Source organism: Panthera onca, chromosome A2, assembly GCF_046562875.1.
Source record: "Panthera onca isolate mPanOnc1 chromosome A2, mPanOnc1 haplotype 2, whole genome shotgun sequence".
Lineage (NCBI taxonomy): Eukaryota > Metazoa > Chordata > Mammalia > Carnivora > Felidae > Panthera > Panthera onca.
In genome coordinates this window covers 95544647-95561138 of record NC_138340.1, presented here as the reverse complement: position 1 = coordinate 95561138, position 16492 = coordinate 95544647, and the positions used below count along the sequence as shown (strand labels likewise).

Sequence of the window (16492 nt, the reverse complement as noted above, 5' to 3'; positions counted from 1 at the left end):
GTTTTTATCTCTCAAAAATAAATAAATTAAAAAAAAAAAAAGAATGTATCACACATCAGAGTTGGATGGTCTACTTTCTTCATCTTCACTTTTGAACAAATACTTCTACTACCTCTTCTTTTTTATTTTGCCAGGTGGTTAGATGAACGCCATGCACAATCTCACTTTATTCCAGCTTTATTCCGGCCTTCTCCTCTTGAGCGGATAAAAACTAATGTCATAAACCCTGCATATGCTACTGAATCAGGTCAAATGGAAAACTCATTACATATGGGCTACAGTGCACTAGAAATAAAGAGTAAAATGTTAGCCCTAGAGAAAGCGGATACCTGTATTTACAACCCTTTGTTTGGATCAGATCTTCAATATACGAACCGGGTAAGAGTTGAATGAATTTTGGCTCTGATTTCAAAAGACATTTTATGTCAAATGTAATTTTTTCCTAAGGTAAATATACCTGTTAGATGACATATACAGTTAGTTGTATTTATGTCTATTAAAGCCAAGTATCTGAAGCTCTTAAGGGGTTTTTGTTTTTTCTATTTTCCCATTTTAGGTAGATAAAGTGGTAATAAATCCATACTTTGGTCTAGGAGCTCCAGACTACTCAAAAATCCAAATTCCCAAACAAGAAAAATGGCAGAGAAGCATGAGCAGTGTCACAGAAGACAAGTACTGTTTTGGTTTTACTCCACATTGCTTTTTTAAAACTTACATTCTAATGTTAAAATATTGTTTAAAATGATATATGCAATTAGTATGCAATGTAATCATTGCATAGATGATATAGTTTGCAGCTGCTAAGTGACCAAAGCTTTCATATATATATCATGTTTGTTTTGAAACAGTTTGAATTTCAAAAGTGCTTTATAAAAAAAAAAATTGTTTGTTTTTAATAATTAGGGAACGACAGTGGGTAGATGACTTTCCTCTCCATCGAAGTGCCTGTGAAGGAGATTCAGAATTACTAAACCGTCTTCTCAATGAAAGATTTTCAGTCAACCAATTAGATAGTGACCACTGGGCGCCCATTCATTATGCATGCTGGTAAATGGATTACTGTTTTTTTTTTTTTTTCTTAGAAGGAATGAATCTTTAGTTATAAACATTAGTGCTTCTTTTCAGGACTATTCTCATTCCAGCTCCTTTTTCTCTACCACTTTTGCCTTATGAGCTTTCTATTTAGATATCTGATTACTATATATACATACCACTGTTCAGAATTACAAGGTCTGCCCCATGAGAAAAGTATCATTGGTGTTCTTATGCATTACCAGGTCATCCTGTGTAATAGCTAATCATTAGCTAGTGTCATTATATAGCAGTAGGTCCTTTATTCACCCTTGTAATTTCTATTGTTTTGTATTAGATAAATGTTTGTTTTACTCTTCTCTTGCTATGAAACTTACATGAGGTAACTACTTATGTTTTGATGTTGATCATATTAGATAAGTATCCATTTAGTACTTTGGAAAACCGTGGCATCAAGAAACTCCCAAAAGCCTTCATTAGAATCAAAGTCTTCCATTCTTTATTTTTTTTAAAGCGGAATTAACTCACAAGATTGGGGTTATTAACTCTTTGTACTCACTGTGAACTTGTGTTCATTACAGTATTTAAGTGTTAGCTATAGTTTATTCTCTAAAAAGGATGTAATGAAGTGATTTACCATTATTTCTTATGGGTAAGCTGCTTTTGAGTTACTGTTGAAAGTGAACTTCCTTGGCTAGTTTAAGAAGTGCCTACATTATTCACTGCCTGTTAAATGTCCACTTTTTCTTTTTGAAGGTTTATTTCTTTATTTTGAGAGGGGTAGAGGGAGAGAGAGAGAGAGAGAATCCCAAGTAGGCTCCGAGCTGTTGGTATAGAGCCCAACGTGGAGCTGGAACTCATGAACTGTGAGATCATGACCTGAGCCAAAATCAGGAGTCAGACACTTAACCAGCTGAACCACCCAGGCGCCCCAAATGTCCACTATGTCTTATCTGAGCCACATTTAACAAGATATTTCACCTCTCCACGTCTGTTTATTTATCTATATGTAAAGGCATTAATTCGATCATTGCTCAAACTTATTTTGATTTCACTGATTCCAAAATTTGTGATCCAGTAGCTAAATATAGTTGCTTTTAATATACATCTTTTCTCTCTTAAAAAATATGCTGTTTCCCTAAAACTATACTAGTTTATTCCAGAAATATGCTCTTAATTTTTTTTCTATTTCCTCAAAACTAGGCTTCTTTATTCTGTGTGTTCTTAATTGTTTTCCCATTACAGGGAATTTTCTATTCATATTTGGAGTTACCTTAAATATATATATATATATACATATACGTATATTTGTATACATATATATGTATATATATATATATACACACACATACACACATGTATATATTTTAATTTTTTTATTAGAGAGCTTGAGGTGGGGAGAGGGGCAAAGGGAGAGAGACAGAAAACCTTAAGCAGGTTCCACACTCAGCACGGAGCCCAAAGTAGGGCTCAATCCCAATACCCTAGGATCATGACCTGAGTAGAAATCAGAAGTCAGACGCTCAACCGACTGAGCCACCCAGGCATCCCTACCCTAAATATTTTTTAACTGAACTTCTGTTTGTTTCTTCAGATTACTAATAAATATTGGTAGCAGCAACAGTACAAAAAGAAATCACGTGCCTTATATGGAACTAAACGAAAAGAGGTAGAGAATATACTTCAAATCACAAGAAAGTACACTATGGAATTGGGAAGGATGGAGGCAGAGAATTTTAGTTGAGAAATCCCAAATTTATATTTGGTTAATATTGTCCTTTTTTGTGGCATGGGTTATTTTCTAATAAAAGAATGGTAATATTTTTAAGTATCTATTACATAAAAACAGAAGTATGGTATAGTATTTAATGTTCTTTGGAATGTACTTAGGTTTTAGTCGTAATAATTCTTATTTCCTAAAAGTATGACCTTTGGGAAGTTACTTAATGTCTCTAAGGACCTGTGTCTTTATCTTCAAGATGAACTTAATATATTTCTTAAGATTAAAGGAGAAAATGCAAATAAATGCTTTGAGGGTACCTTGTACATAATAAGTATTCAATAAATGTTGGCTGTTATTAAAATATTGTAAAAATTTAAAGATTTTGATTTCTAAATCAAATTTATAAATCCGTAGTTTATTTATTTTGTTTATTTATTTATTTTTTTTAGAGAGAGAGAGAGTGTGTGCATGCCAGCTGGGGAAAGGGGCAGAGGTTGAGAGAGAGAGGGAGGGAGGGAGGGAGGGAATCTCAAGCAGGCTCTATGTTCAGTGTGGAGCCCGACATGGGGCTCAATCTCATGACTCTGGGATCATGACCTGAGCCAAAATCAAGAGTCTTAACCAACTGAGCCAGTCAGGTGCCCCTAACCCATAGTATTTTTAATTGGAATATCTTACTACTACAGTATACAGTATACAGGAAAAGAGTTTTATCCTTAGATAACATTTTCTGTCAGTTAGAAATAATAATCATGTTTAATATATCAGGAGTAGTATGGGCCACCTTGCAATACTTTCATCAGATGAATCATTTAATTAATGTGAATTTGAATGAAGGTAGATTTGACCATTTAGTAAGAACTTAAATTACTTTAGCTTGGAAATGTACTTTTATTTCCTAATTAGTATAAAGATCGAGGATGGGAATACTAGGTTATCTCATTAAGAGTTGGATTTGAGGCCTAACTTTATAAGCTTAGACAAGATGTTTTACCCCTCTTGGTCTGTTTTCTCATCTTAAAGTGAGGGTTTTTATTAGATTGATGGTTCTCAAACATTTTGGTGGCAGGACTCCCTTTTCACTCTCAGAAGTTACAGGATCCCGGGATGCCTGGCTGGCTCATTGGTTTTAGCTCAGGTCATGATCTCGTGGTTTGTGGGTTGGACCCCCACTTGGGCTCTGTGCTGGCAGTGCAGAGCCTGGTTGGGATTTTCTCTTCCTCTCTCTGCCCCTCCACACTCGCACTGTCTCTGTTTCAAAATAAATAAACAGAAACTTTTAAAAAATTATTAAAAAAAAAGTTACAGAATCCCAAAGAGCTTTTGTTTATGTAAATTATATCTAGTGTTGTTTATCATATTAGAAGTTAAACCTGAAAAATATTTTAAGTATTTATTAATTCATTTAAAAATGTTTATGAAATATGCTGTATTTTTCAAAATAAAAAAAAAATTAATGAGAAGAGTAGAATTGTTCTACATTTGTTGCAGTATTATATGTCACATGGCTTCCTGAAAATCCCACTGTACACTTAAGAGAAAGTGAAAGTTTAAAGGATCAGTAGCATTTTAGTATTATTATTAACGTATGTTTGACCTAGAGGATACCTTGAAAAGATTTCAGGGATCTCAGGGGTTCCCAGATCACTCTTTAAGGACCACCCCTAAGATTACTCCAAGCTTTTAAAATTCTCATATTGGTGACCATCTACCTGAAAACTATTCTGTACTATTTTCCAAAACTGTTTAAGTTGCCTTTCTTCCCATATGGGTAACTTACCAACCACTCAGTAAATGTTTCACCGACATCACATAATCTATGACCTTTCTCAAATCAATGTCTTTTTTCTCTGATCCTATTTTTAGGTTTCATGTTATTGCTAGAGAGTATTTTTGAACTATGAGTATTTTATTCCCTTCAAATTACCCCATCTTCACAGTAGCTTAGCTGTCTATCCTTTTGGTCTCATTTATCCTGTCAGCCATTTAGTCCTCCCTTATGAGCTGTTCTAAACCTTTGTAGTCATAAGCACTTAAACTCCCACTACTTCCTTTCTCTCCTCTTATCAGGTAGTTTTACCTCCCTATTTTCAAAGAAAATTGAAGCCATCAGAAATGTCCTTCTGTATAGTTTTTGTTCTCATCTCTCTCCTGTGTCATGCAGTATGCAAGTAAAAATCCTTGTTTGCCATTAAATTCACTCTCTCCTTTTCTGTATTTTCTTTTTTATTGCCTTCAAACATGTGTGGTCTCTCCCTCTTGAAAAGAACATTAATTTGGCCCTGCTGCCTTTTCTGGCCACTATCCCGTTTCTTTCCTTCCTTTCACAGCTAGATCTCAAAGGTGAGTGGGTCACACTCACTGTTGTCTCTTTTTTTACTCTTCATGAACCTTCTTAAACTTTTCTGAGTTTTTAATCTCTTTCCCTGCTCTCCAGCATTAAATACTGTTGACCACCCCTTCATTCTAAGAACAAATTGGAGTTGAAGGGGCATAATGGAGCTATAATGAAGGTCAATACAAATGCAAATTATTATTGTTACATTATTAGTATTCTTGAAATACTGGCTTCCATTCTGTGACCTCAGCGTGTGTTATTGTATGGAAACTGCTATACTAAGATTCAGAAAACTGGATTCTAACACTGGCTAGTAACCATGGGACCTTCAGAAAGCTACTTACCTGGTTCAAGTTTCATTTTTCTTAACTGAGCAATAAAAATACTTCTGCCTGCCTCATAAGTTGTTTTGAAGATTATATTAAGTAATTATATATGAAAGTACCTTGAAAACTTTAAAGCATCATACAGAATGTATGTTTATATTAATTATTTGTATTACTTCTTGAATTGCTGTCTTAGACGTGTCTTTTCCTGTCCTGAAAGATTGTTTTTCAAGATGCATTTCATTGGTCTAAGATAATTTTTCTCTAAATTCTCTCTCAGAAGGATTTCATCCATTCTCCCAGCCTTAATGGTAATTCTTTTCAGTTAGATGAATTTGCCTCTTCTCAGATAGATATGCCAAGCCTTTGCCTTCCTCCTGAGTACTAAGCATGCATTTTCAAATGCCTACTGAACAGTTCACTCATTTTTTGTGCGTAAGGCAGTTTATAGAATGCAGAGCCAGGGTACCTACCCTCCAGGAATTTCTAGGCTACCTCTTTGTTATATTGCATTTCCTCAAAAAATATATTTAGAAGGAAAAAGGTTTTCTACCCATTGTTCCAGAATAATAAGGGGGAAAGTACATAAAATAAGTCCCACAAAAGAATGAAAAATGAAATGCTGCAGGTAGTGAGATTATAGAAGGGGAAGATTTTAAACTGTTTCTGAGAAATAACAGAATTTAACCTAAACAAAATGAGGAGGAGGGAAAGGACATCTCAAGAATAGCAAAGAACATAAGCAAAAAGTGAAATGAATAAAAAAGAGTAGCATACAAGTGGCAGGTTTAGGGTATACGAAGGATATGTGAAAGGAGAAGAAAGGAAAGTGGACGGCAAATCAAATCACTTTTAAAGATGTGTAATTTTCCCGCAAATGTACCAAATTTCCTTTCCCTTTCCCCCTCCCACCCATTTATTTACAAACAATGAATATACTTTTCCAATATTGCTTCAGATTGTAGCCTTATAGAAGTCTTTGGCTCTGACCAAATTGTGGACTCAACTGTGTCTGACACAAGCCTTTGTACTCTTGTTTTTGTTTTTGTTTTTGTTTTTAAAGTAGGCTTCACACCCAGTGCAGAGCTCATTGCAGGGCTTGAACTCACGGTCATGAGATCAAGACCTGAGCTGAGATCAATAGCTGGGTGCTTAACCAACTAAGCAACCCAGACACCCACCATGCTTTGTACTCCTCTGGGTCTTTGTTTAGTTACTCTTTTCCCCCTACCTAAAATATTTTTACCTCTCTTCAGCATCTCTTCTGTTCCTTCCTATTTAAAGTCCAGTTCTAATTCTTCTATCAAAACATTTCAGGAAGTCTTAGACTGAAGTCCTGCCTTTTCTGACATTTTTTAAAAGTGTTAGTTATATATCATTTTGACTTGAGAAATAAACAATGCTTATTTTGTTGTTATTCTAAGCTGTTTCTTAAGTTTTACAGCATAATGTAACTTATCCAATGTTTTTGTTTTACCTCTGTGATTACACTGTAAGCCTTTATCCAAGCAGAGACCATGTATCTTCTCCATCTTTATGTCTCCCACATTGCCTAATACAACAGCTACATATCAAATTATATCTTTGGGCTTATTTTACAAATCACAATCAGACCTAAGTGAAAAGCATTATGAAGTTTATTTATGAGTTACATTCTGATTCTGAACCTATTTTTAACTAAAAATTTTATTTCCTTAGTTTATAATTTTTGTACCTTGCATGTGGTAGTTCTTTCTCATCTTGTATTTGAGGTTATAGTCCCTCCTAGTTGATCAGAAACAGAAACAGTTGAATTGAACCAGAAGAATTCGTAAGAAATGCTTAGACACTGAAAAACATTTATGTCAGTATCTTACTAAAAAAAGATCTTAAATTTCTTTGAAATAGTATCTGAGATTTAACTTTTTAAGACATCTTGGGGGCATCTGGATGGCTCAGTAGTTTAAGCATCCAACCCTTGTTTTCAGCTCTAGGTCATGATGTTGCAGTTGATCAGATCAAGCCCTGTGTTGAGCTCTGTGCTGACAGTGTGGAGCCTGCTTGGGATTCTCTCTCTCCTGTCTCTGCCCCTCTCCTCCTCACATGCACATTCTCTCTCTCTCTCTCTCAAAATAAATAAATAAATACTAAAGATAATAATAAATTTTTTTAGTGTTTCAGATTATTTTGGGGGGTAAGTTTCATTTTTTTTTTTTTTTTTTACAGGTATGGAAAAGTTGAGGCCACTCGCATATTGTTAGAGAAAGGAAAGTGCAATCCAAACCTTTTAAATGGACAGCTTAGTTCTCCTCTTCATTTTGCTGCTGGAGGAGGACATGCTGAAATAGTACAGATTCTCCTAAACCATCCAGAAATTGACAGAGTAAGTTATTTTCCAGGGTTTTTTTTAAATGTCTAAGCAATGAAAAACCAGTAATGACACTAAAATGTTCAATTGTATACTTGAGAAACCAACTGAAAAAAATAAATTTTACTTAGTACGTAGTATACGTAATATCTATGTATAAGCTTTGATTTTATACATGTTTTTATTGTGATAAAATATGCCCCACATAAAATTTACCATTATAGCCATTTTTAGATGTATAGTTCAGTGGCATTAATTACATTCATTTTTTTAAAAATTTATTTTATTATTTTTTTCTTTATTTTTTTCTTTTTTCAATATATGATATTTATTGTCAAATTGGTTTCCATACAATACCCAGTGCTCATCCCAAAAGGTGCCCTCCTCAATACCCATCACCCACCCTCCCCTCCCTCCCACCCCCCATCAACCCTCAGTTTGTTCTCAGTTTTTAAGAGTCTCTTATGCTTTGGCTCTCTTCCACTCTAACCTCTTTTTTTTAATTACATTCATATTGTGGTGCAATCATCACCACCATCAATCTCCTGCATATACATAAAATTTAACCTCTTTTTATGTTATGTTGTATTTCCTCAAAAAAATAAGAAAGAAAAAGAATTTCCCATTTTTCAGAATTTGTGTTAATAAGTATTTTAAAGGGGAAAATAATCGCTTTAAACAAAACCTTTGTTGGATCTTATAATCAGAACTTTTAAAAAAACAATAATCACATTGATTAGTGCTTTGAGTCATCTTTATCAATTCATGTTTATTTTAAGTATTGTATGTGCTAAGTGTGGTTAATATTTAATACTTGACAAAAGTCTTTTTTTTGTGAAACTGTGACATTTTCACTTACAATACCGTAGATCTGTAATACTTTTTTCTTTATATTTTTATTTTTTCCAACATTTCTAGCACATAACGGACCAACAAGGAAGATCCCCCTTAAATATTTGTGAAGAAAACAAACAAAATAACTGGGAAGAAGCTGCAAAACTGTTGAAGGAAGCCATTAACAAACCAGTAAGAATTACTTTCAGAAATAGAGCCACACCAACTGTTTAAATTAATAAGTAATTTGAGGATCTGTGGCAAGAGTGGAATGGATGGATGGTTTCTTTATTGCTTTTAGAAAACCTCATAGTTAGATCTCTTAAGTATTAAATTTGTTATCATCCCTAACAATAAGACATTTATTCTTGAATAACAAAATAAAATTGCATGATAAATCTTTCAAGCACTTAAAATTAACCTAATTTCCAGTATAATCTCAATACTTGATAATGTCTGAAATAATTAGCAATAACATTAAGATAGAGAAGAATTAACAATTAGAAAAGCTCAGTTTGCCTAATAGTTACAGTTATGATAAAATTATGATTAATTTAAAAACTGTGAAAACTTGCAAACCAGATAAAAGGATTTATATCAACAGATAAAGTGTAAAAGTTTGATCTCAACAAATATAATCTCTGAGCCTTTCCAGACCTTTCCATCAGTTAGGTAATAAGTATTTGTGGAGTATTTCTGTGAATTTAACATCTTGAAATGCTGAAAGTGACAAATGATAAAGAGTAAACATATGATCTCTGCCTTTAAGAATATAAACACACAAACTCACCACACAACAGATTTTGTCAAAATACTGTTCCATGAGCACAAGACAAAGTCAAGGAAGTAGGTAACAGTACAGGCACCCTTCTATTATACTTTATTACAATTTTTTTTTAATTTTTTTAATGTTTATATATTTTTGAGAGAGAGAGTGTGTGTGTGTAGGCGAAGGGTAGAGAGAGAGGCAGACACAGAATCTGAAGCAGGCTCCAGGCTCTGAGCTGTCAGCACAGAGCCTGATGTGGGGCTCGAACTCATGAACCACAAGATCATGACCTGAGCCGAAGTCAGACTCTTAACCGACTGAGCCACCCAGGTGCCCTCAATTTATTTTCTAATTATATAGAACACATTATTATTCCTGGTATAATTTTTATATTCTAAATGAACACGATAAGAGGAATTAGGTACTTTTATCTAAAATGAACTGGCCTGGAAGTTATTTGGGGGCTTCCAATATAGTAAAATGTGTTGAGAACATATTGAGTTACTTCCAGTGACAATAAAAATGTATTGAGGATATATTGAGAAACCACAATTAGCTATTACCTCACACCAATCAGAATGGCTAGTTTCAAAAAGATAAGAAATAAGAAGTGTTGGTGAGGATTTGGAGAAAATGGTGGAACCCTTGTGCAGTGTTAGAATGTAAATTGGTGCAGTCACTGTGGAAAACAGTATGGAGGTTCCTTAAGAAATTAAAAATAGAGATACCATATGATCTGGTAATTCCAGTACTGAGTATTTACACAAAGAAAATGAAAACACTAAATTAAAAAGATACATGAAATTGCTTCTCGACCTTTTGGCTAAAATCAAATATAAAAAGATACAGGTACTCCTATGTTTATCACAACATTATTTATAGTAGCCAAGATATGGAAGCAAACTAAGTGTACATCAATAGATGAATGGATAAACAAGATGTAGTACATATATACAATAGAATATTGACCATAAAAAAGAATGAAATCTCACCATTTGCACCAACATGGATGGACCTAGAAGGTATTACACTAAGTGCAATAAGTCAGACAGAAAGACGAATGCTGTATGACTTCACATATATGTGGAATCAACAAAACAAAAACAAAAAAACAGACTCTTAAATATAGAGAACAAAGTGGTGGTTGCTAGAGGGGAGGTGGGTGAGAGAAGGGCAAAATAGGTGACAGGAATTTTTTTTTTTTAATGTATTGAAAATATTATTACTCTCTGAGATTTTTCTGAAGAGGAGGAAAGAAAATGGCTCAAGGTCCGTTGTTCCATAACTTTCATGTGTATGGTCTTCCATCACAGATTCCTCTTAGGACAAATTACTGCTAGTACACATTTCTACCATATAATCTTTAGCCCACTAGACTCATAAGATACTTGACTAACACCAGATTTAGTAACCAAGTCTGTATCCCCCATAGGATACCTACTTTGTACATGAAGAGCTTTAAAACATTTCCTAGAAGAATCCAAAGTTGAATATTTTTTAGGAATCATTCACCTTAGTCTCTCAAGCTTACATGATCATGAATCATCCAGAGGAAAAAAAAGTGGAAAATATACATAATGGAAATAAAACTTTTTTAAATAATGCCAACAGATACTCACTTGAAGTAGTTTCCTGTTATTTTCCATTTTAGAAATCTATAATAAAGCATATGAAGTTGAAACTGAAGCATTTTGTTAGGTTGGGATATATAATTTCTAACCAGATTGCATAATTTATTATTGTCTTTTGTCCTAGTATGAAAAAGTTCGGATATACAGAATGGATGGATCATACCGTTCTGTTGAACTGAAACATGGAAATAATACCACAGTGCAGCAGATAATGGAAGGAATGCGTCTCTCTCAAGAAACACAGCAATATTTCACTATTTGGATCTGTTCAGAAAACCTCAGTAAGAAAGTTGTTACTCTGTTGTGTAAACCTCACTATTTTTGAGAGTAGGTTGGCAAACTTAAGTATAGCGTCAGTTTTTTAATGACTTTCACATTTTCAAATGATACAGTGATCTTCTCTTGTATATAAATTACTAGCATTCCAACTGTTGAAATAGGTAAGCCTCTGGGCCCCGCATCCCTTGCTTCATTCAAAGCAATTTTTAATCATTTTAAAACTTCTTCTTTAACCATGGAATTTAACTTGAACTCCATTAAATGTATTGCTCCTCCAACTTGCCTTTATTGTCAGTGCTCATTTCACTTGAAATAATGCAAATATTTTTTGTGTTAGTTTTCTATCAAATCTTTTTTTTAAATTTTTTTTTAACATTTATTCATTTTTGAGACACAGGGAGAGACAGAGCATGAGTGGGAAAGGAGCAGAGAGAGAGGGAGACATAGAATCTGAAGCAGGCTCCAGGCTCTGAGCTGTCATCCCAGTGCCCAATGTGGGATTCAAACTCACAGACCGTGAGATCATGACCTGAGCTGAAGTCAGATGCTTAACCAAGACTGAGCCACCAGGCGCCCCTCTATCAAATATTTTCATTTAAAATTATCCTGATGTCACTATAGATTTGTCTTTCAAACAAATACTGCAAATATATAAAGGAATTAATTGAGGTTATTGTGATTGGTTATTGATTTGTCTTTTTTTTTAACTCTAGATTCTACTGATTGTATCATAAATAGGCTATCATGGAATTAAAGATCTTATATACATTTGATACATTTTGTTTGTTTTAGGAATTATCATAATTCTTATATTCTTTAATTTTTTACAGATTTTGTTTGTTTGTTTCTTTCTTTATAAGTAGGCTCCTTGCTCAGCACAGAGCCCAATGCCAGGCTTGAACTCATGACCCTGAGATCAAGACTTGAGCTGAAAGCAAGAGTTGGAGGCTTAACCGACTGAATTACTCAGGCACCCTTTTAAGATTTTATTTTTAAGGGGCGCCTGGGTGGCTAAGTCAAATGGCCTGGGTGGCTATGTCGGTTTAGTGTCTGACTCTTGATGTCAGTTCATGTCATGATCCCAGGATTGTGGGATCAAGCCCCATGTTGGGCTCCATGCTGAGCATGGGGCCTGCTTAAAATTCTTCCTCTTCTCCCTCTGCCTCTCTCCCCTTTGCCCCGTGCATGCTCTCTCTAATTAAAAAAGAAAAAAAATTTTATTTCTAAGTAATCTCTATACCCGACATGGGGCTCAAACTTAAAACCCTAAGATCAAGAGTCATATTCTCTACAAACTGGGCCACCTAGGCGCCCCTCATAATTCTTAAATTCTTTTTTTTTTAATGTTTATTTATTTATTTTGAGAGTGAGTGAGTGCGTGTGTGTGCAGGAGTCAGGGGGCTGGGGAGGAGGTAGGGAGAGAGGAGAGAACCAGAGACACAGAGCCTTGCGTGGGGCCTATCCCAGGATCCATGAGACCATGACCTGAGCTGAAATCAAGAGTTGGGTGCCCAATCAACTGAGCCACCTGGGCACCTCCATAATTCTTACATTCTTAAAAACAAAAGCTCTTCACCTAAAATTGGGTAGTAATATTATTGGTTAAAGTCAGCGTTGATTAGAATTTAGACCTTTACTTTGTGTGTATTCAGCACTTAAGTACAGATAATTTAGTACAAATTTTCCATGTGTTGATATAATTTATTTTTACATTATCATTTATAAAAGGAAAGATGTTTTTCAGGCCTTCAACTCAAGCCTTATCATAAACCATTGCAACATGTTCGTGACTGGCCAGAAATACTTGCTGAATTAACTAATTTGGATCCCCAAAGAGAAACACCACAGCTTTTCCTAAGAAGAGATGTGAGACTTCCTTTGGAAGTTGAAAAAAAGGTTTGTGTGGAAATCTTATTTTAGTCATTTAAATACACAGAATCTATTGAGTTCCTGTGGTAGGCACTAGAAATAAAAATTGTGCTTTTCCTGTATGAGGACGAGGAGATTTTCTGTTTTTCTGTTCAATCCTTACATCCCTGGGGTAAGTGGTAGAGTTTGAGTTAGTCTACTTACAAAGCCCCTGGTTGGTTTTCCTATTTCTACCTTCATTGTTGTAGAAACAAAAGAAATAGAGAATCTATTGTAAAGAGAATTAGCAACCAGATGGAAGATGGATTATACAAAAAAAAAAGTTTTTAGTATAGTTAGGAAGTACAGTATCAAAGATAAATTTAATAAAGTGCTAATCAGTGGTAAACTTCAGACGAGCAAAGAGATATGTTGATGTGGGAGGAGAAAATAAAATATATTCTGAATGGAGAAGATTATATTTGCAAAGGGGCTATAAAAAAGTTATTCTCAAAAGTCAGTAAGTGGCTATTTTCAAATCAAGCAGAAATTATATAGATAGTAAAAAATGAGAATAGAATTTACATTTGATAAAAAGATCTGTTCCATACAAGTACACTTGGATTTGAATTTCTGTAAATTTTAGAGGATGTGGGATAATGCTATCTGAAAGATGAATGGACAACAAATAAATTTAAGGTAGATATCACAAGTTAAACTAAGTGTGAAGGCTAACTACAAGAGTAGCTTTGAAATTGAAGAAAAAAAGTTTCAAGGTCTCATAACTTTGGTGAAGAAAAAATATACAGTGCATTTCCTGATTGTTATCCAAGGGAATATTAAACAGACAAGGTTAAGCAAAGTTATATGAAAAGTTCAGTGGCCATGTACAAACTTGATAAATGTTTTGTATCTAACTATTCATATTGTCCCTTTTATATTATCAAACCAAAGATAGACTTGATCCTCTCACTGAAATATACTGGCAGTTACATAAAGAGTGTATGAAACTTACCAAAAACAAAGATCTTAATTATTCATTAAAAAATGTGTTAGATTTTCATAAGTAGAACAAAGGGAAAAAAAATAATTTATCATCTCAATTGACACAGAAAAGATAGTTGACAAAATCCAATACCCTTTCATGATAAAACTCTTATAATAGGAATAGATGGGAACTTCCTCAACATGATAAATGGCATTTATGAAAAACCTACAGCTAACATACTCGATGAAAGGCTGAAAGCTAAGATCATGAAAAAGACAAGGATGCAGCTTTCACCAATGCTATTTAACACTAACCAGAGCAATTAGATGAAGGAAGGAAGGAAGGAAGGAAGGAAGGAAGGAAGGAAGGAAGGGGAAAAAAATAAAAAGCATCCATACTGGAAAGGAAAAAAATAAAACTATTCGCAAATGACATGATCCTATATAGAGGATCCACAAAAAAGCTATTAGGGGTAATAAATAGATTCAACAATGTGCAAGTTACAAGCTTAACACACAAGAATCAGTGGTTTCTACATACATCAATGAACAACCAAAAAAGGAAATTAAGAAATTAATTAAAATAGCATCTTAAAGAAAATGCTAGGAATAAATTTAACAAAAGAGGTGCAAGACTTGTACACTCAGAACTATAAAACATACTGAAAAAAACTAAAGATCTGTGTAACTGGAAAGACATCTGTGTTAAGGGTAGGAAGATTTAATATTAAGATGTCCACACTAGCCAAACATGTACTGATTTACCACATTATCTAAAAAAAAATTCCAAAAGCCTTTTTGTAGAAGTGGAAAAGGCAATCCTTAAATTCATATGTAATTACACAGGGCCTTGAATAGCTAAAGCAACCTTGAAAAAAGAATAGAGTCGAGGGATTCACACTTCCAATTTCAAAACTTACTACAAAAGCCACAGTAATTAGGGACAATTATATAGGCCAATGGATTAGAAACGAGAGTACAGAAATAAACCCAATACATCTATAACCAAAATCTATAGTCAGCTGATTTTTGACAAGGGTGCCAATGAAAAAAGAGTGGTCTTTTCAACAGATGGTGCAAAAGTATGAAATTGGACCCTGAATCACACCATATATAAAAGTTAACTCACTGGATCAACAACCTAAATGTAAGAGCTAAAAACCATAAAGCTCTTAGAAGCAAACCAACAGATAAACCTTCATGACCTTAGATTTGGCAATGGATTTTTTTTTTAAGCTTACTCATTTATTTTGAGAGTGAGAGAGAATGTGCAGGGGGAGGGTGACAGAGAGGGAGAGAGAATCCCAAGCAAGCTCCATGGTGTGGGCCTGACATGGGGCTTGAACTCAAAAATTGTGAGATCATGACCTCAGTCGAAACCAAGGGTTAGACACTCAACTGACAGCTACTCAGGTGCCCCTGGCAATGGATTTTTAAATAGGACACCAAAACTGTGAGCAACAAAAGAAAGTATACATAAATTGGACTTCAAAATTAAAAACATTTGTGCATAAAAGGATATTATCAAGAAAGTGAAAAGACTATTTACAGAATGGGAGCTACAACTCAACAACAAAAAGACAACCCAGTTAAAATGGGCAAAAGACTTGATTTCTCCAGTGAAGATACACAAATGACTAAGAAACTTGTGAAAAGATGCTCAACGTCAATGGTCATTAGGGAACTGTACATCAAAACACAATGAGAATCTACTTCACACCTCCTAGGATGGCTATTTTAATTAAAAAAAAGAAAATAATGAATTTTGGTAAAGTTACAAAGAATTTGTCATCCTTATACATTGCAGGTAGGAATGTAAAATGGAATAGCTGCTGTGGAAAACAATAGCGGTTCTCAGAAAAACTAAACACAATTACCATATGATCCAGTAGTTCCACTCTTTGATATATACCTGAAGATTTAAAAATAGGAACTTAAACATATCTATATGCCAGTGTTCAAAGTAGCATTAGTCACAATAACCGAAATGGTGGAAACAAACTAAGTTTCCATCAAGAGATGAATGGATAAACAAAACATGGTATACACATAAAATGGAATATTATTCAGCCATAAAAAGAAATGAAGTTCTGATACATGCCATGACATGGATAAACCTTGAGAACATTATGCTAAGTGAAATAAGCCAAGCCAGATGCAAGAAGAGCACAAATATTGAATCTTACACTAAGTATCTAGAATAAGAAAATTCATGAAGTAAATTAGTGGTCACTACAGGTGTTAGAGAGAGTGTGGAGTTACTGCTTAGTGGTTAACAGTTTCTGAATGATGAAAAAGTTGTGTAAATAGTGATATTTGTACAACATTGTGAATGTAATTAATGTCACTGAATTATACACTTAAAATGGTTAAAATAT

At 34.1% G+C, this 16492-nt stretch overlaps 1 protein-coding gene across 5 annotated transcripts in view; it reads left to right on the top strand.

Moving 5' to 3' along the window:
- The window catches only part of KRIT1 (KRIT1 ankyrin repeat containing), a 40976-nt gene that overhangs the window by 13741 nt on the left and 10743 nt on the right, over positions 1–16492 (top strand). For all 5 annotated transcript variants that reach the window (XM_060632438.3, XM_060632437.3, XM_060632436.3 and 2 more), the window contains 7 exons: positions 135–378; positions 557–672; positions 904–1047; positions 7625–7781; positions 8685–8792; positions 11125–11281; positions 13024–13175. In XM_060632438.3, the coding sequence (XP_060488421.1) occupies positions 135–378; positions 557–672; positions 904–1047; positions 7625–7781; positions 8685–8792; positions 11125–11281; positions 13024–13175 (1078 nt within the window). The remainder of the gene's footprint in view (positions 1–134; positions 379–556; positions 673–903; positions 1048–7624; positions 7782–8684; positions 8793–11124; positions 11282–13023; positions 13176–16492) is intronic.